General features: G+C 36.5%; 1 protein-coding gene across 4 annotated transcripts in view; it reads left to right on the top strand.

The window, feature by feature from the left end:
* LOC127848246 (la-related protein Larp4B-like) overlaps positions 1-24111 on the top strand; it is an 86991-nt gene that overhangs the window by 25405 nt on the left and 37475 nt on the right. For 3 of the 4 annotated variants that reach the window (XM_052380591.1, XM_052380592.1, XM_052380590.1), the window contains 2 exons: positions 18297-18450; positions 22654-22783. In XM_052380591.1, coding sequence (XP_052236551.1) covers positions 18297-18450; positions 22654-22783 — 284 coding nt within the window. Of the gene's footprint in view, positions 1-1972; positions 2059-3037; positions 5119-18296; positions 18451-22653; positions 22784-24111 lie in introns of those variants that run through there. The other variant, XM_052380589.1, reaches the window with a different exon arrangement.

Here is a 24111-nt window from a genome sequence, read left to right as displayed (position 1 = left end):
AAGCACAATTACAGTTATATCTAAATATAAATAGCATTTGAAGTAGCTGGAATTCAAAAACAGTGAGACTTATGAACTGTGTTAACCAAAAAATCATAAAAGTATAACACTCAAGTTGTTTAAAAAGCATGGTTTATTCACAAAAGGTTGTAGGACGCTAATATACAGTTGGTAAAAAAAATAGTATTGCTAGTTTGGGGAACGTCTGACCATGTGGCATTGGTGCAGAGTATTTATATGATGAGCTGCATTAAAGCTATATAATTATATCTTACATTGAGATTGGGAAGTAAACATTGATGTACTGGTTTGTTGAAGGAATGCATTTTGTTAATAACTAGAAACAACATCATGGACTTTAACTCAAGGAAGGAATTTTGCTTTACAAAAGATATTCCTCTGTATGGCAGCTTTCTGATAGTGTTTTGCTGTTAGGCATGAAGTATTAAATGGGATTATCATATATGGGATAAAATCAAGAGAGTTTGGTGGCGGTTTAGCAATTTGAAGTGGCTAGAAAGTAGGCCTGGGCAGTTGTGGGGGGTGTTAGAGGAATTGATTGAGTGGCTCTGATAAGTTCTATTTTTATCAAATAGTGGTCCTTGAAGAGGTCATATTTTAAATTACGCTGCTGATTTTTGTTGTCAATTGTTTAACATACATTTACTGTTGGCTGTGATGAAAGATATCAATCTGATAATTGTTTCCTGGTTTTGCAAGATGTTTGGATGGGCTGACTTTGCTTAGATAGTAGTGTTGACTTGATACATTTTTGGATCATGTGGATTCATCAGTCTGTGTGGTGGGAAATGCCTGGATATTTTGTTCATTTGGCAGTTCTAGTTATGTCATGTGACCGGTGCATTCTGTTCATGTGACTTGATCAGTTGGAGTGTTAATATGTTTGTTTCATTTGCAGAATTAGAATGTGGAAATTTATAATTTTAAGAGACATAATATACAAATGTTTTAAAAGAAGTTCTTAAGGCTTGTAGGAAAAGTTTGTTTCTTGTAAAGAAAAAACATTGTCTGGAGTTAAAAATTTGAACAGATATTGTGGCTTTAATGAGTTTTTAGTAAGATGGTCATAATCAACACTGGTTTACACTGCACTGTCTGAAATAGTTGTTGAAGCTTTCTTTCTATTTTGTTTTATTGTATATATATATAGAGAGAGCTCCAGATAAGGGTCGTATTTTCGTAATTACGAATTATTTTCATGTCCGTTACGTTTTTATTTTAAAATCTTGTCGTACCATTAAGAATTACAAAATCAAGTTACGAATATTATTTTTACATCGTTTCGTATCGATTTTTATTGAGTTCTTTTTGCGTATTAAAGATCTTTTCGGTGCTTATATAGAATGGTTATTGGGTTTGTTTATCAAAGCACATTTTCTCCAATAAAAGCGGCGTGTACAGTCTATCTGTCAAAATACAATGGCGGCGCCCAGAGAGTGTCCTAAAAAACTGCAAAGCGTGCCAAAAAACGCTTTTAACATATTGTACGCAAAGTGAGACGAAGTTGAATGTTAAGAAAGACATTATAGAAAAGATTTTAAACGATGTTGCATGTTCAGTTGCCGACACAAAAGCTAAAAAAAACTCAAAACAACGACGGGTCCAAACTTAAACAAAAAAAACATTGAACAAGTGGAAGGGACAATGCCCGTGGATACTGTAATACATCATTTTAGTAAAGTAATTCTGCAGTATATAGAAATCAAGAAGAAAAAATTTGTGAAATTGTCAGTTCAAAATATCTGTTTAAATACCAAAACTGCAAATGATAGAAACTTGTGAACTTTAATGTGTCTGTGTACATGATGTATGGGTAAGACCATTAGGTTTTCCATGTGATAAGAGTGGAATATCTTTGTTGTCATGGCATGTAAGAGAGTTCATCTTTTCTTATTTCACAAATATGGTGTTTGGAGCTGTCAGGCAGCTTTGATGACAGTCAAATAGGGATTTTTTTGCTTGTTTTGTTATTGTAGGGTTGGATATTCCTTTGCTGTGATGGTTTGGGTTACTAAGTGAGATGAAGTGATATTGAAGGTAATGTTTGTACAATTCAAGATGGATCAGCTTTAAATGTTTTATAGTTCAGTTTTTCATTGTTTTGATGGTTCACAGTGTTTGTATTTGAATGAGATGAAATAAAATGTGTTTGGTATTTTTCAAGGTCTGAATGCGATGAATTTAGGTGTTATATTTTTTATGAATTTGGGTGTAATAATTTTTGGTAGGAAATTGTATAGATAAGTAAAAGTTTGAGAGTTTGACAATCTTTGCTATGGACAGAATGTTTTAACTCTTTCAGTGCTGGAAACGAATTTTGAAGGCCTTTGCAAACAGTTTGGATCCAGATGAGACGCCACAGAATGTGGCGTCTCATCAGAATCCAAACTGTTTGCTATTCTGATAGTATTCTTAGAAAAAAAATCGAAGAAAATGCTAATTTTAGAAATTCAGCAGACGACATTTTAGCAGACAACAAATTTCACAGCTTGCAAAAGGTTAAATACATAGTGTTTCAGTAGTCTGTTAGAGAAATTAACGAGTGTCAGCTTCCCTATTGAGAAGTCTAATGCGGTCTTTTATTGGGAAGCCTAATGCGGTCTATTTCGTTGGTTTATATATAGTGTGACTCAATGCTGCTGTGTGTTGTAAATTTATATTTCTTATACTTCATATATAACTAACCCAATCTGTTGAAATTTATGGTGATATGTTCAAATGCTCCTCTGTGAAAATGTTGCTGGTTGTAATGGTAAAACGGTACTTAATGATTGGACCCATTTCCATTATGTGAGCTAACCACAGACATTTGAAATGGAGAGATTTAGTTGGGTGTGTTTTTCAGATTACGTTGTTAATGCATGCATTGGATTTTACATGAGTTGTAGCAGTGTGCATTGTTTTCTGTGTTTTGAGAAGTGGTTGGTTATCTTGTGGCAAAAAAACAAACTGAAAGTGAGTGAATTGTAAAATATCTTTCTGGAAAATGTGCTTATTAAATCGTGTTTAATTGCAGTTCCATCACTTAAGAGCAGTCATACATTTGAATAAGAAGAACAAAAAACGTTTTGTAAAGATACTTAAAAAAATATTTTAAAGAAAACAGTCACATGAACATGTGCTTTGTGGAAATAACTGGAAATAATTGATCGCTTTCATTCCATACTTGGAAATTGTAAAGATTTAATGTTGGACTGCCATTTATTTAATAAACGTCTAGTGCAGTGGAGATATTGCAAATATTATTGCTAGAAGACGAGTAAAAGTGGAAGAAATCCAAAATTATACTGTCTGTCATCGGGGACAACGTCAGAACTGTTGAAACGCTTGTAAAAGCTAATGAAACTTCCACTGGTGGTAAAATTACATGATATCTAAAACCTGACTACTGAAGGGGACTGTAACAGAATTGCCTAAAAATTGGTAAAAGTGAAAGATATCCCAGTATAGCCTGCCACAGTGGAGTCCAACTACGAGACACTGAAGCTAAGCACTCAATTCGGGGTGGCTACGTACCATGGGGCCCGTGTGTTCCCAAACACTTCTCCCATGTCTAAAGATACAAAGGGTGTTATTGATTACTTTGATTACGTAAACCCATCCAACGCTGAAGATGATGAGGAAAAGAAAAAGAAAGAAGAAGATACTCTGGCTACTGGGAACTGGTACGAAGAGGTCGAAAAATATGAAGCTGATAATAGGTACTGTGACAAAGATATAAATAGGACTGATGAAGAGAATGAGATATATAAACTGCCTCCTGATGATGCTGGAGATAGCAAGTCTATAAATGTTTGCGATAACAATGTGAGCAATGTTGTTCATGTTATAGTAGATGATAGAAAAGGACTTGATAATTGTAAAACAGGGACTAGTGAATTAGATGTAGGAGATATGAAAATGTGCCATAATGAATCAGTGATTAAGAAGAAAAAGAAAACCAAAGTGGGCAAGATTACTGCTGCTGGAGAGGTTAGTAACACCAAAGCTGATACTGCAATAACTGCTGACAAAACTGGAGGTCTAGAGCTGTCTTCAAAGGATATAGGTGAAACATGTGAACATAAGGAGGACAATTGTGTTGAAGATGTATATAATGTGAACTGTGCTGCTGAAGGAGGTGATATTGTATCCATAAAGGAATTAAATAATAACAACAGTTGCGTAGTAACCAAACCAAAATCTGTATCTATTACCAAAGATGATGCTGATCAGAAAATCAAAACAGACACTGAGATGCGCTGTACAAAGGAGAACTCAACTGTTGAAAGCAATAAATGTTCTAAAGTAAAGAGCAAAGACATTGATTTAGTTGGAGATGACGGGAATTTGACGGATGAAAGTACACTAGAGGACCAGGAAGTGTCAGAAGCGGTTGAAAAGTCAAAGTTGAACAAGAAACTGCAAAAGTGTGAATACCGCACCGCCCTTCAAGTGGACACGAGCTACACAGCTGGCGTGAGCAGCGACTCCAACTGCAGCCAGTATAGTGTCAGCTCATGGACTAGTGAGCCCGACACCAGCAGCAGTCTTGACCCCAGTCCACATCTCTGGCATTCGTATGTGGACTCTGGGGTCAGCTTCGGGACCAGTACAGGGGTCTACAGTGACACGAGCGATGTGAGTGGGGAGGACTGTAATTTGTACGAATCTAGCGTGAGATATTTGTCCTCTGCCTCGGACTTCCAGTACTGTTATGGAGATAAAAACTTTGTCCAACATTCCGGTCGACATTCCGGCCAGAACAGGCCGCGCTATCATCCCACATCGTATAGCAATCCCCATTCCCTTCACCCGTCAGATTTCAATGGTGCATTACAACATGAAAATGATGCACTAGAAAATATTTACGGAGAATCAGGTCTCATTCCAACCCTGACTTACAATGCGTACTCTGATGAGTACTGTGATCACATGACTGGGTCAAACCTGGGACCACTGTGTGATTATTGTGAGCACTGTGCATGTTTGATGTATAACACTTGTATGCCGGAGAAACTGTTGCCTGGAGAGGTATTCTATTTCGCTCCAAACTCTGTCGTTATATGTGTGGAACAGGGCCGCCAGGCTTTTGAAAAGAATTTTTCTTTCAAACAGGTGAGCAAATTTGCTGTTTGTGACTTTATTTATTTGTTTTGTGTATGTTGTTATGGTTATCAAATTTAGTACATTTTCAAATTCAATGTGTTGAATGACTTTGTTCGAGCAATTTAAGACTTGTTCAAAACTGTTGCTGATTGTTTTAAGTACTTATGTTTAAAAACTCTTTATTTTTAAGGAAGTAAGTAATGTTTTTAAAGGGAGCAGCCTATTTCCTTCATCTAAGTTTGGATAAGTAAGAATTCTTAAATTAGAAAAATATATGTATGTCTGTCTTAAGTTACAAGGTTGGTTTTCTGATTCTGAAATTTCACTTCTGATGTTCGTTTGAAAACTAAATACCTAAAAAAGCCTTAAGATTTTCTTCCTTACAGTACAGCCAAAGGGGAACAAACGTATTTCGCGATCCGCGGCGGCAAGGCGAAACGAGTCGATGCCGCGTCAGTCGTTGAAGCCGCGTCAATATGCGGCGGCAAATCGCATTTCGCTGCGAAACTTCGCATCTGTCCGCCGAGGCATGCCGCGGTCCGCGACATGATGCCGAGTCGATGCGATCATGAAATTTTTTTTTTTAAATTATTAGTTACATGTAGTTAACAAATTTTGAAAGAACAATTATAATAATAATTAAAATCATAATAAATTTATTGTGCGCAGATTGTATTAGCATATACATGTTAATGTGTCTGGCCAATTATTAAGTTTGTTTCCTGCTCGTAGCGTATGTATTTAACACATAAACAAGGTCACGTAATTATGTTTTCGCACATACAAGTGGTCAAGGCTCCAGCATATGGTGGATTTATAAATTAATTGCATGTTGATTCCGCTATTATATTTTAGCTGAGAAAGTTAGCAGTTTGAAGCCACATCAATAATCAAGACGGTGACGACGTATTTGCAGTTTTGTTAATTATCAGCTTATTACAACTATTGTTTGAATATGCGTATATAAACACGTTTTATTTTGTTCATATTATACAGTTAATATCGCTACTAATTACCCGATAATCCCGTATATTCCAGTTTTAAAGCAAATGCTGGTAAATATTTACAATACACAATCATTCTCGATATTTCCTTAAGTATCAAATACATTTGGGCATTTGTTACTATTTATAGAGATGATGAAATAACGTCTAATCGGGGCGTTTTTTTTCTCCACTGAACACACGATTTACGCCTGACGTGATGTTCATGTATTTATACAACACAAAATACACCCAAACTTTCCAAACGACGTTCTACATGTCTGCATAATTTTCGCGCGCTTTTTATGAAACAAAGGATATTTTAGCACTGTTTATTTGACGCTAGAATTTGCCAAAGGACGCGTTAGCATTAAAATTCTGAAGTGTGTTTCGGATTACAAATATAATAATGATAATCGAACGAAACATAAACAGTTGCGCGTAATTAATTCTACGCTACACATACATGTATGTACATGTAGGTGGATATCTTTTCACTCGATCCGCCGCGTACGTATGCGGCGGATTTACTCCGCGAAAGTACGCCAGGTTAATACAGACTCGGCGTCGTTGCGCGGATCGATGCCGAGTGCCACGGCGATACGCCGCGTGAACACACGATTCGGCCGCCGCAGACTAATAATCTGGCCGTGGCGTAGCCGCGGATTATGTTTGTGCCGCTTTGGCTGTACTGTATGTATTTGGGAAAACATATAAATCTAAACTTTAATTAAAAAAATTAATTTGATAAGCGATTCATGATTACCATGAGAACATAAATATGATTTATGTTAACAGTTTTTCAGATTTACTAGTTTTTCAGATTTACCATGTACCTCTTGCCAATCCTATATCTTTCCCCTCAAAAAAAAAAGCTAATTTGTGACAATCTGTTACATTCCCTAATATAGAAAAAAATTCGAATTGGTGAAATTGTTGCTGTTACATTGATGTCACAACTGAATTGTATGGAATTGATTATCCCGTTTTCTGCATTTTAGTGAGATGCGTAGGTGTTTTCTAGTTAGATATTGATCCTCCAGCCAATGGCTGTATGTTTACAGCCAATCTAGTTGTCTGGTGTGGTCATTGAACATGGACGCAGGGTACATAAGCCATATAGGGTCATAAGTTCTGATGTCATTATACCTTGATTTTTTCTGCCCCTTTTTAAGGGACAATGTCTGACTGCTTGAGGTGGGAGAAATTGTCATTATACTAAAAATTTGATTATTAAGCAGGAATTAATACTAATCTATACTGTTTAAATTTGTTCTCTAATTAGTGTATTTGTGCGGAATTAGTTGCCAAACCTGTATGTTTTGTTGTTATTAAGGTAAATAATTGGATAGTTATTAATAAAGAATTGTTGTGTAACAATAACTTAAGGTCTCGCAGGTAATCCGCCCCCAGAAAAAACAATTAAAAAGTTTACACAAAACAACAAAAACAAAATAATGAAAACAACAACAATAATGAACTACAACGAAGACATTCATTTCAAATTTTAATAATAATGTGCTTTTCAAATCTTGAAATATGATTGTATGATGAAAAAAAGGAAGACCTCAGTTTATGGTGTTTATTTACAATAACTGTCCCCCTTCACGATTGAACAAGGTCTATGAAAGAGCCCAGGTCATAATATATACACATATAGACATAAACATGGACAATTTTGCAAAGATAAGTATTTTTAGCTCAACTATTATATATGAAATATATATAGTGGAGCTATCCTACTCACCCCGGCTCGGCGTTAGCGTTCCAGTTAGCGTGCAAATGTTAAAGTTTGTGTACTACTCCAAATATTTCCTATGTCCTTTGACATATTGCTTTTATATTATGCATACTTCTTTACCAACATGCCCCAATCTATAAACAAGAGCAGAAAACTGTATCAAGCATTTTTGACAGAATTATTGCCCCTTTTATACTTAGAATATGCATATTATTGATAAATCTATGTTAAAGTTTGCGTACCACCTCAAATATTTTCTATGTCCTTTGACATATTGCTTTCATATTTTGCATACTCTTTACCAACATGATCCCAATCTATAAACAAGAGCAGACAACTGTATCAAGCATTTTGACAGAATTATGGCCCCTTTTATACTTACATAATTGAACATTTTGCTTAAATTGCCATAACTTCTTTATTATGCCCCCCTTCGAAGACGAGGGGGTATATTGTTTTGCTCATGTGGGTCCGTATGTCCATATGTCCGTATGTCCGTCCAACAGATGGTTTCCGGATGATAACTCAAGAACCCTTAGGCCTAGGATCATGAAACTTGATAGGTAGATTGATCAGGACTCGCAGATGACCCCTATTGATTTTCAGGTCACTAGGTCAAAGGTCAAGGTCACGGTGACCCGAAATAGTAAAATGGTTTCCGGATGATAACTCAAGAACGCTTATGCCTAGGATCATGAAACTTGATAGGTAGATTAATAATGACTGGCAGATGACCCCTATTGATTTTCAGGTCACTAGGTCAAAGGTCAACGTCATGGTGACCCAAAATAGTAAAATGGTTTCTGGATCATAACTCAAGAACGCTTATGCCTAGGATCATGAAACTTCATAGGTAGATTGATAATGACTGGCAGATGACCCCTATTGATTTTCAGGTCACTAGGTCAAAAGTCAAGGTCACGGTTACCCGAAATAGTAAAATGGTTTCTGGATGATAACTCAAGAACGCTTATGCCTAGGATCATGAAACTTGATAGGTAGATTGATCATGACTCGAAGTTGACCCCTATTGATTTTCAGGTCACTATACAGGGCCCTCAATCTGTCAAATCCACGCATTCCTCCCCCTGAAAAGTATACTTTTTTCCCTTTTTTGGGGGAAAAAATTACCCCCCCCAAAAAATAAATATTTTTTTTTATTTTTTTTATTTTTTTATAGATAGATGTCTCATGATTATTATGCCTCAGTTCTATTTTAATTTAATCTTGTCAAACATACTAAATAATGAAATAAGCAATGAATATAGTGCAAACATGTACAAATGTAATAATTAGATAGTAAGTAAAAAATCCCCCAAAAAGGGAAACGCCGCGAAAATTCCCCCTGCTATGGGTAGCGACCCGCTTCCCCTAAAATGGATTGAGGGCCCTGCTATATCAAAGGTCAAGGTCACGGTGACCCTAAATAGTAAAATGGTTTCCGAAGATAACTCAAGAACGCTTATGGCTACAATCATGAAACTTCATAGGTACATTGATCACGACTCGCAGATGACCCCTTTTGATTTTGAGGTCACTTGGTCAAAGGTCAAGGTCATGGTGACCCGAAATAGTAAAATGGTTTCCGAATGATAACTCAAGAACGCTTATGCCTAGGATCATGAAACTTCATAGGTACATTGATCATGACTCGCAAATGACCCGTATTGACTTTCAGGTCACTAGGTCAAAGGTCAAGGTCACAGTGACCCGAAATAGTAAAATGGTTTCTGGATGATAACTCAAGAACGCTTATGGCTAGGATCATGAAACTTCATAGGTGCATTGATCATGACTCGCAGATGACCCCTATTGATTTTCCGGTCACTAGGTCAAAGGTGACAAAAAACATATTCACACAATGGCTGTCACTACAACGAAGAGCCCATATGGGGGGCATGCATGTTTTACAAACAGCCCTTGTTTATGATTACATTTGATGCATACTTTGACAAAACAACACTTACCTGACATACCACAATGCACTCCACCCAAACCATCCACCGCGTCCCACCCCAGAATCCCCCCCCCCCCCCCAAAAAAAATTTTTTTTGTTTCTTTTTTTTTGATGGCTTACGTTTTACTGTCAAGCACTTGAATAATTGAGCGCGCTGTCCTCTGACAGCTCTTTTTCTTTTTAAGTTTTCTCAGATTTAAGCCAAGATTGGATTCTGTAGCTAAGAGAAAAGGTACATGTTATCTGAAAAGTACACTTGTCCATTGGAAAAGTTGCTTGCATATTTGATGTGCCTGAACTAAAATTTAATTGTTCCAAACATGGTGGGGGGCGGGGGGGGGGGGGGAGTGAGTTCATTAAAAGACTACTAAAGCTGAGATATTGTGGGGTAAATTTTGTTAAACTTTTTATCCCCCGCCACAGGCGGAGGGATATTGTTATGGCGTTGTCCGTACGTCTGTCTTTCCGTCCGTCCTTCCGTCCGGAGCCATATCTTGGAAGTGCTTTGGCGGATTTCATTGAAACTTGGTATGAGTATATATATGGATAAGAGAATGATGCACGCCAAAAGGCATTGTACACCATCTGTTAATAACGGAGTTATGGCCCTTTGTATCTTGAAAAAATGCTTTTTGTGTGTGTCTTGAGCCATATCTTGGAAGTGCTTTGGCGGATTTCATTGAAACTTGGTATGGGTATGTATATAAATTAGACGATGATGCATGCCAAATGGCATTGTACACCATCTGTTTATAACGGAGTTATGGCCCTTTGTATCTTGAAAAAATGCTTTTTGAGTGTCAAATATAACACTTTTGTGTCCAGAAGCATATTGGCCGGGGATATCAATTCAACAAATTTGCTTGTTTTTTTTTATAATTAATTTATCAGACTGTGTTAAGCAAAGAAAAAACAGAAACATCATTATTAAAAAAATAACTTCCTGCAGTGAAGGACTTTAAGCTGAATAAACTCTATTTTCTGCATCTGAGAACATGAAAATAACGCGACAGTAAAATCTCAGGACAAAACATCATTTTTAATCAGCTTTTGAGCCTCTGGGCATAATTGCATAAATGTTGCCAGGCTATTTCAAGACCAGCCAATGTCATAATCATACTAGAAACATTGGACAGGTTTGGATGAGTGGGGAAAAGCAGTGTTTTAGCTGCTATGTTCTTCTCTGCCTATCGTGCTGGCTGTTACAGCTGCTGTAATAGTTGTGTTATGTGTTTTTCCTAATGTCCTGGTGGTAAAAATAGAAGACAGGAGTGGCACTGGTTTCCTGCTTCAGTGGATCAGATTTTTCCTTTGACCTCTCTCTTGTTTCTGTTGTCAAGATGTGTTACTGTATCGTTTGCTTTGAGCTCAATGAGAAATCAATCGGTCTATATTGGGTCATCTAATTAAGCAGTCAATGCATCTTGAAATAATTTAAGTGATCTATTTTTGTTACACAGACACTTAAAAAAATCTCTATGCCATTTATGCAGATGTAGAAGGTTACAAATGAGATGTGCTCTGTGAAAGGGGGGTTTAATGAATGTGTGTAAAGTGTTGTCTCAGATTAGCCTGTGCAGTTTGCACAGTCTATTCAGGGACGACACTTTCCACTTGTATGGTAATTTTTGTTTACAGAAAGTCTCTTCTTTGATAAAATCCAGCTTAGGGGGAAAGTGTCGTCCCTGATTAGCCTGTGTAGTCTGCTCAAGCTAATCTGGAATGACATGTTATGCACATGCATTAAACCCCCTTTTCACAGAGCACAGCTTAAATACATTATCAGTAATATTATCAGTCCATATTTCTAAGTGATTACAAGGCTGGTTGGTAAGGTAGTTTCTCACAGTCTGTTGTGATGTGTTGCTGCAGTAGGTTGTAAGCATCAGACTGCTGATGCTTGTGGTGATGGTAGTGATGGTGATGATGGTGGTGGTGTTGATGATTATGTTTGTGGTGGTAGTGATGGTGATGATGAAGGTGTTGATGGTAGTGGTTATGAAGATGAATAATGTGGCCCAAGCTTCTCCCTGCTTTATATTGGAATCTGCTTTTAAGTGACAGTGTGTATTATGAATAGTATATTAATAATAGAGACTCAAATTTAAATGACAGTGACAGCAATTTGTATTCCTTTTGTTCCAATGAAGACTAGAGATCTGTGATGCCAAAGAAAATAGATGAATAGCTGAATGCAACCCATTCAAATATCGACTAGAATAGCATATCACGATTGTTTGACAAATGAATCCTATCACATGAGTGTCTGTATCGTTATGACATATTCATGTATATGTAATGACTTTGTCATTATTTAGAGCTAATAAAGCTATTCAAACCTTTCCTATTTATGACTATATGAAAATTTCATATGTCTCATGGTTATATGATGTATTTTAAGTAGTTTTGTTGCTAATATTTATGCATTTGGCATTCTTTAGATTGGGGATTTTTGAGTAATTTCTGCAATGGTAAATCCAGTGGAAAATTGATTACATTGGCGAAATTAGCTTAATATATTCCACAACGGGATGTACGATAATGTTCTCATCACTTACATATGTCATTAAATGTGAAACTGTCCATATTGATCTGCATGTTGACGGAAAGAAATCATAAAACTTTTTCAATTATTGAAATAATTGAACACAAGTATGACACATTGACAATCTCAACAACAAACCTTCAGGTGCATAACATATCCATTTGTAGTGCAGTTTGAGCTTCATCAATATGAGCGTTTTTATAATGAAGGACCAGTGTAATAAAAAGTGGCTGCCGAAATATGTCAAACGATTTAAGGATAGAATATCCAAGTGTGGCATGTATCTGTATTAAAGACACACATTAAAAAAAAAATTTGGAGTTAAAAAAACTGCTGCTGGTATTTGAGAAATTTCTGTTTTTGACCTCAGATTTTCGCAGTAATAACGCATCAGGCCATGATTTTTTTTCCCTGGTTTACACGATCATGGATTAAGGTTTTGTTTCATTTTGCCGAAGGGGATGGAACATGTAAAAATGCAAATCTTATTAGATACGAATGTTAAAAAACTGGTCAAATATCTGATGTAGGGTGGTCTTTGTGACCTTGTATTGACCTTGACACTGACCTACTTTTGGACTTGGCAGTGGACTGGGTGTTTTTTAGAGAGGCTGTTTTCGGAGAAAACCCGAGCTATTGTCATAGCCAGCTCGCCGTCCGCCGTAGGCGTCGTGCTAAAACCTTAACATTGGCCATAACTTTTTAAATATTAAAGATAGCACCTTGATATTTGGCATGCATGTGTATCTCATGGAGCTGCTCATTTTGAGTGGTAAAATTTCAAGGTGAACATCATCCTTCAAGGTCTAGGGTCGAAAAAACAAAGTCAAGGGAAGTAATAAGCTTTAAATGGACATAGTTATCTGACCTGCCCACATATATATTTTAGTTAAATAAATCAAAGCGGCGCAGTAGGCGGCATTGTGTTTCTGAAAAACACATTGTGGTAAAAGGTCAAGGTCATCTTTCAAGGTCTATGGTAAAAAATACAGATTTAAGGGAAGTAATAAGCTTTAAAAAGGGAGAAAATTATTTAATATAGAACATAGCCACTTTAAATATTTGGCATGCATGTGTATCTCATGAAGCTGCACATTTTTAGTGGTGAATCTACAGTCACGGTAGTGGCTTATAATTATTTGCTACTAAAAATAGAGATTTGTTAGAGACAGTATTTTCAAGGGAAGTAATTTATATAATTTTCAATCTCAGATTATATATTTCCTTACCAAGTATTTAAGTTCTTTTCACAGTTACTGTACAGATTTTTTATTTTGATTATTTATAACTCAAATGATTGATTTGTCAAAGTTTTTTTTTAAATGATATAATTATCATTTTTTTCCTGTATTAGTTTGTGAATGGTAATAGTTTTGTCCAACTAGTTATGGGCATAATTTCAGAAGTGCATTTTATTCTCATATATTTTTTCTTGGTATGGTGTAAATTACAAATCAATTCTTTCCTGATAATATCCATGTCATTAATATTTCAATGTTGGTGTAATCTTACGTAAAACCAATCAGAGGTTTCACTAGTTAGGCGTAACAAAAATAATGGTTTGTTTCCGGTGGCCCGACCCTACCTAATTTTTTGCCGCCGGTCCTAATCTTTTTTGAGCCCAAAATTCGAAAAAAAATCGGACCGCCTATTTTTCGGCGACGCTCAATAAACTTGTCTACATTATCCGCATATCATTTTTATTGTTATGAAAGTGCACGTGGTAGCTGGCCAATCAGCAATGAGTTTGCTCACACATAATATTGGGTCATTCATGCGCAGACACTGTACACTTGGAATACACAGTCAGTTGATCTTGTCGTCTGCCAACAATATAGCGGCCGATGACAAACGTAGTATTTAAAGATTAACAAATCAAAAGAAGCGTACCAATAAATAAATTATTTCTAAGCTGATTACTTAACACCTTTCTCCCGACTATCGATCTGAATTAAAGGATGATAATTAAATTATTAGTTCTATTTCGGCGATGTTACACCTTTTTGCTGATTATCGTTTGAAATTAAAAGGTGATAATTAAGTTGTTTTTTACCCACAAAAATGCTATTGTAAAGCAATATGTCAACCAAATTGTATATTTGCTAGGTTTTGCAATGTCTGCAGTCAAACGATATGCACATTTTATTTAATGTGGCATACACGTACAATTTTTCGGTTTGTCGATTATAATTTATTTTCGAAGTTCTTTATAGAAGAAATAGAATGACGAATGCACATGCGGTGATACGGACAATGTGGTTTATAATATTTTAAATTGTATTAAAATACAATTGGAGAGACTCTTAAAAAGAACAATTAGTAAGGGCTCTGGATGGGGTGGGGGATCTGCCCTTTATTCCTGTTGGATTCCTGCGGCTGCGGTTCCAAGACCCCCGGCCTAATTTTCAGGATTTCAAATTTGGAACAATCGACACCCCTTTAAATGTACTCTATAAAAAAACTTATGTTTGTACTTTGACAAGTACCATACTATTTATTTCTATATTGAAAAATGTTACATTATGATATGTGATATGCCTATTTTGTCATTAAAAGACATATAAACAAGTTGATAGTAAATGTATATATAATTATTTCAAAACCAGTTTTCGCGCATCGAAAAACAAAAACCTGGTTGGCTCAAAGAAATTTTGGGACAGCGCTAGCCCTGGTAGATATACCCCACAACACCAGTACATAAGATAATCTGCAAATGTGGTCCTTTGGAAGCATAAACTGCATCCAAAATATATAATAGCACACCCAGTTTGATTGGGTCTGTTCATGGAGATAATGTTACATGCAACACCACTCGCGTCCCCCTAGCATGGCTTTTGGGCTATTTAATATATAATAAATTATAAATAATATAGTATATACTCCATGATCCCAAAGGAACAGAAAGTATAACAACACTGAATCCCTATAGACACTGAGGGTCAAGCTTACTGCGACTTTAGTTATGCCTTTTATTGGTCATAAAATGGACTACTGTGATATCATTTATTTTCGCCAGCACGAAATTTATTACCGACCAATTGACGAATTCAAGATCCTAACGAACAATTATGTCCCATATTTGAACAAATTAAGACTGATTACCAAAGGCATGAGGCACTAAAATCCAACGTAATACACGCAAAATGTGCAGCTTCATGAGATACACATGCATGCCAAATATCAAGTTGCTATCTTAAATATTGGAAAAGTTATGGCCAATGTTAAAGTTTTCGGACGGACAGACGCCATATATTTGACATTTGACTACAGTATTAAAGCCGTTGCCAGAAATCAACAATAAACTCGGAAATAAGGAAAGCAACAAATGCAAAATTAATGAACAGCAAGTTTTTATTTCATTTAAGCATTTAAATAAAGCCATATAGCATTACATACATCATCAAATTTATTGTACATACAGTTGTACACAAAAAAATGAGAAGAAGATGCACCATGTACGACATTTTCTAAAAAAAAAATATTTTTAAAAATAAAATTATTTGCCTACCTACCTACCCTTATTTTTTAGGCCATGTCAGTGGAAACAAACATATTTTTTTGTTAGGCCTTATGGTTTGTTTTAAATGTTTAATTTGAATTCAGTGCAAGTCACACTGATCATCGTCATTAAGTCTTTGCATGATTTATTTTCCCCTCTTTCCCAGTCTGTTTACTATGTTGACAATCGACTGGGTTATGTCGAAGACTGATCATTGTATTGGTAATATTCGTGATGAATCATACTTTGTTTTCAAAATTAATGAGATCGTCATATTTCATGCATAATTACTGCTTGTATATAACATATATCATTGATGCATTTTAATAATGTTTGAACAAATTGCATTTTTTAAGTATTGCAATACTGTTTTAATATTATTTGCAAATTCATACATATTGATATTCAGAAAGTAGTTTTAACTGATAGCATGTTTATTTAATATTTGATCAACTTTAGTTCCTGCCAGAATCTGTTGATATTAATATTCCATCAACTGACTGAATGAAAAGTGCAACAAATGATGCCATTGCATGCTTTTATCAAGGTATTGAAAGTAATTAAAATAAGAATCAAATTTAGAATTGTGAACATGTATCGTTAGCGTCCATCCTTGTCCTGAATGTTTATCACTAGCCATTAGGACTCTTGTTAAGTCACCATCAATTAGGGATGTGAATGCCCCAGCCCTTAAGGTCTGTGATTATCCCCAGCCATTAGGGCCAGTGTTTATCACCAGCCATTAGCGTCAGTGTTTATCACCAACCATTAGGGTCAGTGTTCATCACCAGCCATTTGGGTCGGTGTTTATCACCAGCAATTAGGACGAGAGTTTTCCAGCAGCCATTACGGTCTGTGTTTATCACCATCCATTAGGGTCAGTGTTCATCACCAGCCATTAGGAGCAGTGTTCATCACCAGCCATCAGGGTCTGTGTTTATCACCAGCCATTAGGATCAGTGTTTATCACCAGCTGTTAGAATAGTGTTTATCACAAACCATTAGGATCAGTGTTCGTCACCAGCCATTAGGATCAGTGTTCTTCACCAGCCATTAGGGTCAGTGTTTGTCACCAACCATTAGGGTCAGTGTTCATCACAAGTCATTAGGGTCAGTGTTGATCACCAACCATTAGGGTCAGTGTTTATCACCAACCATTAGGGTCAGTGTTTATCACCAACCATTAGGGTCAGTGTTCATCACCAGCCATTTGGGTCTTAGTTTATCACCAGCCATTAGGATCAGTGTTCATCAACAGCCATTAGGGTCAGTGTTTATCACCAACCATCAGGGTCTGTGTTTATCACTAGCCATTAGGATCAGTGTTCATCACCAGCTGTTAGAATAGTGTTTATCACAAACGATTAGGATCAGTGTTCATCACCAGCCATTAGGATCAGTGTTCTTCACCAGCCATTAGGGTCAGTGTTTGTCACCAACCATTAGGGTCAGTGTTCATCACAAGTCATTAGGGTCAGTGTTGATCACCAACCATTAGGGTCAGTGTTAATCACCAACCATTAGGGTCAGTGTTCATCACCAGCCATTTGGGTCTGTGTTTATCACCAGCAATTAGGACCAGAGTTTTCCAGCAGCCATTACGGTCTGTGTTTATCACCATCCATTAGGGTCAGTGTTCATCACCAGCCATTAGGAGCAGTGTTCATCACCAGCCATCAGGGTCTGTGTTTATCACCAGCCATTAGGATCAGTGTTTATCACCAGCTGTTGAATAGTGTTTATCGCAAACCATTAGGATCAGTGTTCATCACCAGCCATTAGGATCAGTGCTCTTCACCAGTCATTAGGGTCAGTGTTTGTCACCAACCATTACGGTCAGTGTTCATCACAAGTCATTAGGGTCAGTGTTTATCACCAACCATTAGGGTCAGTGTTCATCACCAGCCATTTGGGTCTGAGTTTATCACCAGCCATTAGGATCAGTGTTCATCAACAGCCATTAGGATCAGTGTTTATCACCAACCATTAGGATCAGTATTCATCACCAGCCATTAGAGTCAGTGTTAATTACCAGCCATTAGGGTCAGTGTTAATCACCAGCCATTGGGACCAGTGTTTATCACCAACCATTAGGGTCAGTGTTTGTCACCAGCCATAAGGGTCAGTGTTCATCACCAGCCAGTAGGGACGGTCCGTGTTAATCACAAGCCATAAGGGTCAGTGTTTTATCACCAACCATTCAGGTCAGTGTTTATCACAAGCCATTACAGCTAGTGTTTATTACCAGCCATTACGGCCAGTGTTTATCACCAAACCATCACGGCCAGTGTTTATGGTTCAATTGATTTCCTGAGAAATTCCATAGAAAGCTTTTTGAATAGACTCCATGTTCTCTTACAACCTGCATTACAATCTAATATATCCACCAAGTGTCCATTACACACCCAACTGGCATTCGACTGAACTCCTCTGTTCATGTGTCCCGTTCTCTCTATCTTCAGGTCCCTACTAAGCTACAGCCAGGATTGAACCCAAATGCCACAGTGTTCAGCCTGCACCGCGTGTCTGCGCCGTCGGAGGGCCCCACCACCGACAACCACCACTGGGACATGCAGAATGACAGCGGCATCGGGATTGGTGGATCAGTGAATAGTGGTGTGTAGCCTTGCTTTGCTACATTCTCCCCCTTCTTATGGCTATTTTTGCATTTTATTCACCGAATTAGGCGATTTCTAAAAAAACAACAACACATTTTTGCAGACAAACAACTCATTTTGCTACAATCATTTGTTTTTAAAACCAGATAAAATAAAAAAATAAAATAAAAAATCAAGTGGTTAAATAATTTTTTCTTTAAAGTCCTGTTTCTGACGTAATCTTCACAAAGACAATTGTTAAAGGGATGGGCTAATAGTGTTTTGTATTCTCTATTCTTAAAGAATATTGATTGTCATTAATTTGAATTATACTTCATGGCTACGTAGTAAAGTCCGATGAAACTTGTGTGTAACCTTCAAAGTATCCAGACATAATTAAAATCAGGTTTTATTACTTGACTCTGTTTTACCATATTTGTACTCAATGGATTAAAATTATAAAATAATGGAGGTGACCGAAAAGTATTCAATCAAATACAGGAACCATGGCCAGCGGCAACTGTTTATTAATTGGACTAATAGGGTGAGTGTTCCATTGCCAATTGCATTGATTGTTTACAATTTGATGTCAACAGGGGGAATTGTAAATGCCATGGTAACTGTTGCAGTACAATCTATTGTGTATTTTCATTGATTTCACGTCGTTACTATGATTACAAATACAATAGTGCATTGTGTACAGTGCAGAGTGAGCACAAGAGACTTTGGAAGTGATTGTGATTAGTATAAATCCTATGTAATTGAATAATTGGAAGGCATATGCATGAATTATGTATGAATACATGGACATATTTTGCAATCCAAGTATCCTGTAGCTCTTCCTTGCAGAAAACAATATTCTTTCAATGTGTATTTTTGTATTCGGCCCAATTCTTAATGGAGAAAAGGATATAGTTTTCCCAAATGGGACCTACAAATTCCCTACGGAAGGGTCCAAACAAATTTAGATCAACAATATCCCATCCAGCTCTACAAGTTACACTTTATTAAAAAAAAATTTTTTTAAACATTCTCATTTTTGAAGCATTTGTTAGCAAAAACAACAACACTAATTTCCCAATTTTGATAAAAATGCCAGGATTCCCAATCTAATGGGACCAGGCCTCATTCAGGATTCCCAATCTAATGGGACCAGGCCTCAGGATTCCCAATCTAATGGGACCAGGCCTCAGGATTCCCAATCTAATGGGACCAGGCCTCATTCCCAAAATGGTTAAAAAACTTTCTTTTCATCTTTGATTACCAATTAGTTCTTACTACTGTATTAATGTTTGCTAATTTCATTGGAATCGCTGATTCCTTATAATGGTTCAATATCTCTAATTGGTTGATTCCATCTGGCCAGCTGTTAGTTCCTCTTGTATATCTTGTTTCAATTTGTGAAAAAATAAACTAGATCATCCATTTGTTGGGTGAAATGCCAGTCAATGCTATCAGATAATTATTGTGATACTTGAAGTAATCACAAACTTGTATGTTGCAAATCAATGTTGTCATTGAATGATAATGCACAGCGATATTGTGCAACTTATAATGATCATTATTTCTTAGGACTGGAGTCAATAAATATGTACGGAATATTACGCTAGTCAATTGTTCCAAGAGTTTGTATCACTCGAGTGGCTTGTGTGATGACGTATCACACGAGAGGCGGAGCTTCGAGTGTGATGCAAAATAGCACAAGCCACGAGAGTGATACAAACTCTTGGAACAATTGACTAGCGTTATATTCCTTTTATTATATACAACAACAAACGAAAACAGTTAACAAATGTATTTTTTACTTAAACAAACTGACAAAACAATGACTAAAACGGTACGCCATAGTTATTTTAAGACGCGCATGAATACAGTTTATGTAAATTAACGTGTAAACATTCGAACCGGGAAAACACAGGTTTCCAACATGCTTACCTAAATGCCATCGTTAATCCAATTTTTATAACAATTGAGTTGACAACTTTAATCCGATGTTTATAACAAAAACGTTTAAATGATATGCACTTCCACTTTTATCTTCCATGTCTTTATCGAAACTTAGTTTAAACCACACTATTTTATTGTTTTCTTATCGAAATATACATTTATGCATGATAAACACACACTCCAAAATATGTTTTTAACACAAAGTTTACTGTTAAAAAACACCACGTCCGATCATGTCCTTACAGAGTTTAGATAAAACTATTGTGTTTTGTCACAGAAATGACGTCACACAATGTACTTCGTAATATATTTCGTAATATAAAACATTTCTATTTTCGGTGCGTGTAATGTGACGTCATTAAATGGGTGGAAGTAGTCCGGCTAGTATGGTGATACGGAATTGGAAACAGCGAGTAGCGTAATACGGGATTTTTTATTTCAACGATTGATACAACCTGTATTTTGTTAAAAGCATTAAACAGGTATATAATAAAATGAAATCACATAACTTGTGATAACTGTCAAGTGCTCCGTATCTCATTAGTATCAATGAATGTTAGTTGCAAACATAATTCATGAGTACAATCTAATATTATTGAGAGCATTTCAATAACTTTGTGTAATGTTGACAATGTATTGATGTTGAGCAAAATATAGCCATGCTCTGGGATAGTGGGGCTTAATGCATGTGTGTAAAGTGTCGTCCCAGATAAGCCTGTGCCATCTGCACAGGCTAATTCGGGAAGAGACTTAACATCTAGACTAGGTTTTGGTTAAGAAGACTTGCTTTAAATGAAAAATGCTATAATAAGCAAGAAGTGTTGTCCCTAATTAATCCTTTTTTGGGACGATAATTTACACACATGCATTAATCCCTGTTTTCGCAGAGCGAGGCTCATTAATGATGACCTGTCCTTGAAACTATTATTATCATCACCTTGGGGAGTCTGTGTCACAGCTGTTATCAGTATGGTGTATATACAGTAATTATACACATGTCTGGGCCACTGAAGGATATTTATTATCTATACTGCAGGTTGATGGAGGCTATTATAAATTAATAGACTGGTCACCAAAACAGTTTTTGAGCGGATGGGTCAAGGGTGAAATTATTGGTACAAAAATGATGTAGGTGTTATGATGAGGGGACTATGAGTGTCATCAAAGGTTATCAGGTTGACATGCACTGGATATATGATTGCCATCTTTGAACAATATAAGACAAAATTTAAAAGGTCAAACTATGGACTAAATGCTCACTTAACCAGGTGACACAGATCTATGTTTGCTCTGTCTAACACGCGTTTGTCTAAGGGTTTGCCGTCAATTTACTAGTTTATGACACTTCATTTAACCACAAAAATATATATCTGTAATTGTTAAATTGACTAATTCAATTTCATTTCATTGGCAAACATCCACTGGTTAATTATAATTTAAATTAACCTTTAGTAACCATGTGATTTGAATTCAATAATGTTGACTTAATTTGCTAAAGGTATTTCTATTCCAAAGAAAAGAGATATTACTACAACATATGTTGAAATAAAAATATTTTCTCAATTTGTCAATGAAAATATCACACAAACACTTAAAAACTAATCACAGTTTGATCAATAAGTTAATAATTGAGAGTCAGTTATGTATCCAGTAGCCAGACTATATATAGAAGCCACCATCATAGTTGACTTGAAAGGGGTGGTAATATAGTACACTGGACACATGTGTTTTATTGACTGTCAAGGAAAAGTAATAAGTGTGCAGGATTAAAAATGGTTTTGTAAAAGAGGTATGCTGTTAAATTTCCTTGTAATCTTAAGATTTTTTACAGCGTAAATAAATAACATTTTGCGACGATATATACCACATTAAAGTCACATTAAAGTATGTACACTGATTTCCCTACAACAATACTCATGGTTATAGTCACATTTTAGCAATGTCCCGGTCACATTGTGTGATGATGAAATCTGGAACATGTTTACCTCGTGTCGAAGTTGATAGGCAAAACTAAACTTTGCAATGTCAGATGAAATCTAAATACTTCAATTTAGATAAAATTAATCATATTAATGCAATAAATGGTTTAAAGATGTCCCTGTAAATATTCACAAGTTTACTCATGTTTTGAAAGTAAACACATTACAGACTTCCAGATAGTATTTGAGGCCTGTATTAAAAAGTGCTAAGCTCCTTGTGTCGTGTCTGACTTTTCATTGAGTGATTCATTTTGTTGTTCGTCTATTCTTTGAGTGACCAACTCGTTTTATTTCAGTGTCTGACTATTCATTTGCGAACGGTGACGTTAGTGTGGACAAGAACGACACCGGAGTCTTCTCCCCTGCTTCAGAGTCTCCATTCCCACAGGAGTTCCCTCCCTTCCCCACAGACAATCAAAGCTATATGTAAGTATTTTGGAAACATTTTTTAGTTCCACTAGTATAGTAGGCCTTTGAACTAGTAAATGAGTTTTGTCTAATGTTTGCACATGCAATTGTGCATAAATGTTCCTCCACTTTGAATGCATTCTCTTATAAAACCAGGCGCAATAAACATAGGCCGGTGTGTGATACCTTTTGGATGAACAAGTAATATTCTGGTACAAATAAAGCTGACCCGCGTCCAATCCTTTTAAAATCTCATACCCTATCAAACGGATACTGTTGGGGAATTAAATTAGCGAGCATTGTTTGAACTGAGGCATAAGTTAATTTTTCCAACATTTTAAGCGACTATTGTTTAATCATAAATCTATTTATGCCTATGACTGATTAAATAATGAACATGCATGTAAACATTGCAATGTTTAATCTTCATATTGGCTTGCTTTAAGTCTCTGATTTATATAAGCTGCCTTGTAACATTTGTCGGATAATGAGCGAAAATATTAAAAATTGGCAAGGAATGTGATCGCACATAAAGCCTCCCTTAACTTCCATTATTTGAGCCATGTTCTAAGAAATTTGGGCTTAATGCATGTGTGTTAAGTGTCGTCCGAGATTAGCCTGTGCACTTTCCACTTTTATGGTATTTTTCATTTAAAAGTAGTCGCTTCTTACCGAAAATCTTATTAAGGCGGAAAGTGTCGTCCCTGATCAGCCTGTGAGGACTGCACTGTGAGGACTGCACAGTGTGAGGACTGCACTGTGTGAGGACTGCACTGTGAGGACTGCACAGTGTGAGGACTGCACTGTGAGGACTGCACAGTGTGAGGACTGCACAGTGTGAGGACTGCACAGTGTGAGGACTGCACAGTGTGAGGACTGCACAGTGTGAGGACTGCACAGTGTGAGGACTGCACAGTGTGAGGACTGCACTGTGAGGACTGCACAGTGTGAGGACTGCACAGGGTGAGGACTGCACAGTGAGGACTGCACTGTGAGGACTGCACTGTGAGGACTGCACTGTGTGAGGACTGCACAGTGTGAGGACTGCACAGTGTGAGGACTGCACAGTGTAAGGACTGCACTGTGTGAGGACTGCACTGGCTAATCAGGGATGACACTTTACACACAGGCATTACGCCCAGTTTTCTCAGAACACGGGTCAGTTGATCATATATTTATAAAATTGGACAAATGCAAATAATTTTGCAACTAATGAGTTCTCAACTCTTTTACAAAACAGTTACTGTCTACTATTCAACCATGCAGTGGTCATAAAAAGCATGAAGATAAATGGTATTAAAGTTAGTGTCAAGTTCATCATAGAAAACTGTATGTATATGATTCAA

Source organism: Dreissena polymorpha, chromosome 10 (genome assembly GCF_020536995.1).
Source record: "Dreissena polymorpha isolate Duluth1 chromosome 10, UMN_Dpol_1.0, whole genome shotgun sequence".
Classification (NCBI taxonomy): Eukaryota; Metazoa; Mollusca; class Bivalvia; order Myida; family Dreissenidae; genus Dreissena; species Dreissena polymorpha.
This window is presented reverse-complemented; position numbering and strand designations above follow the sequence as displayed.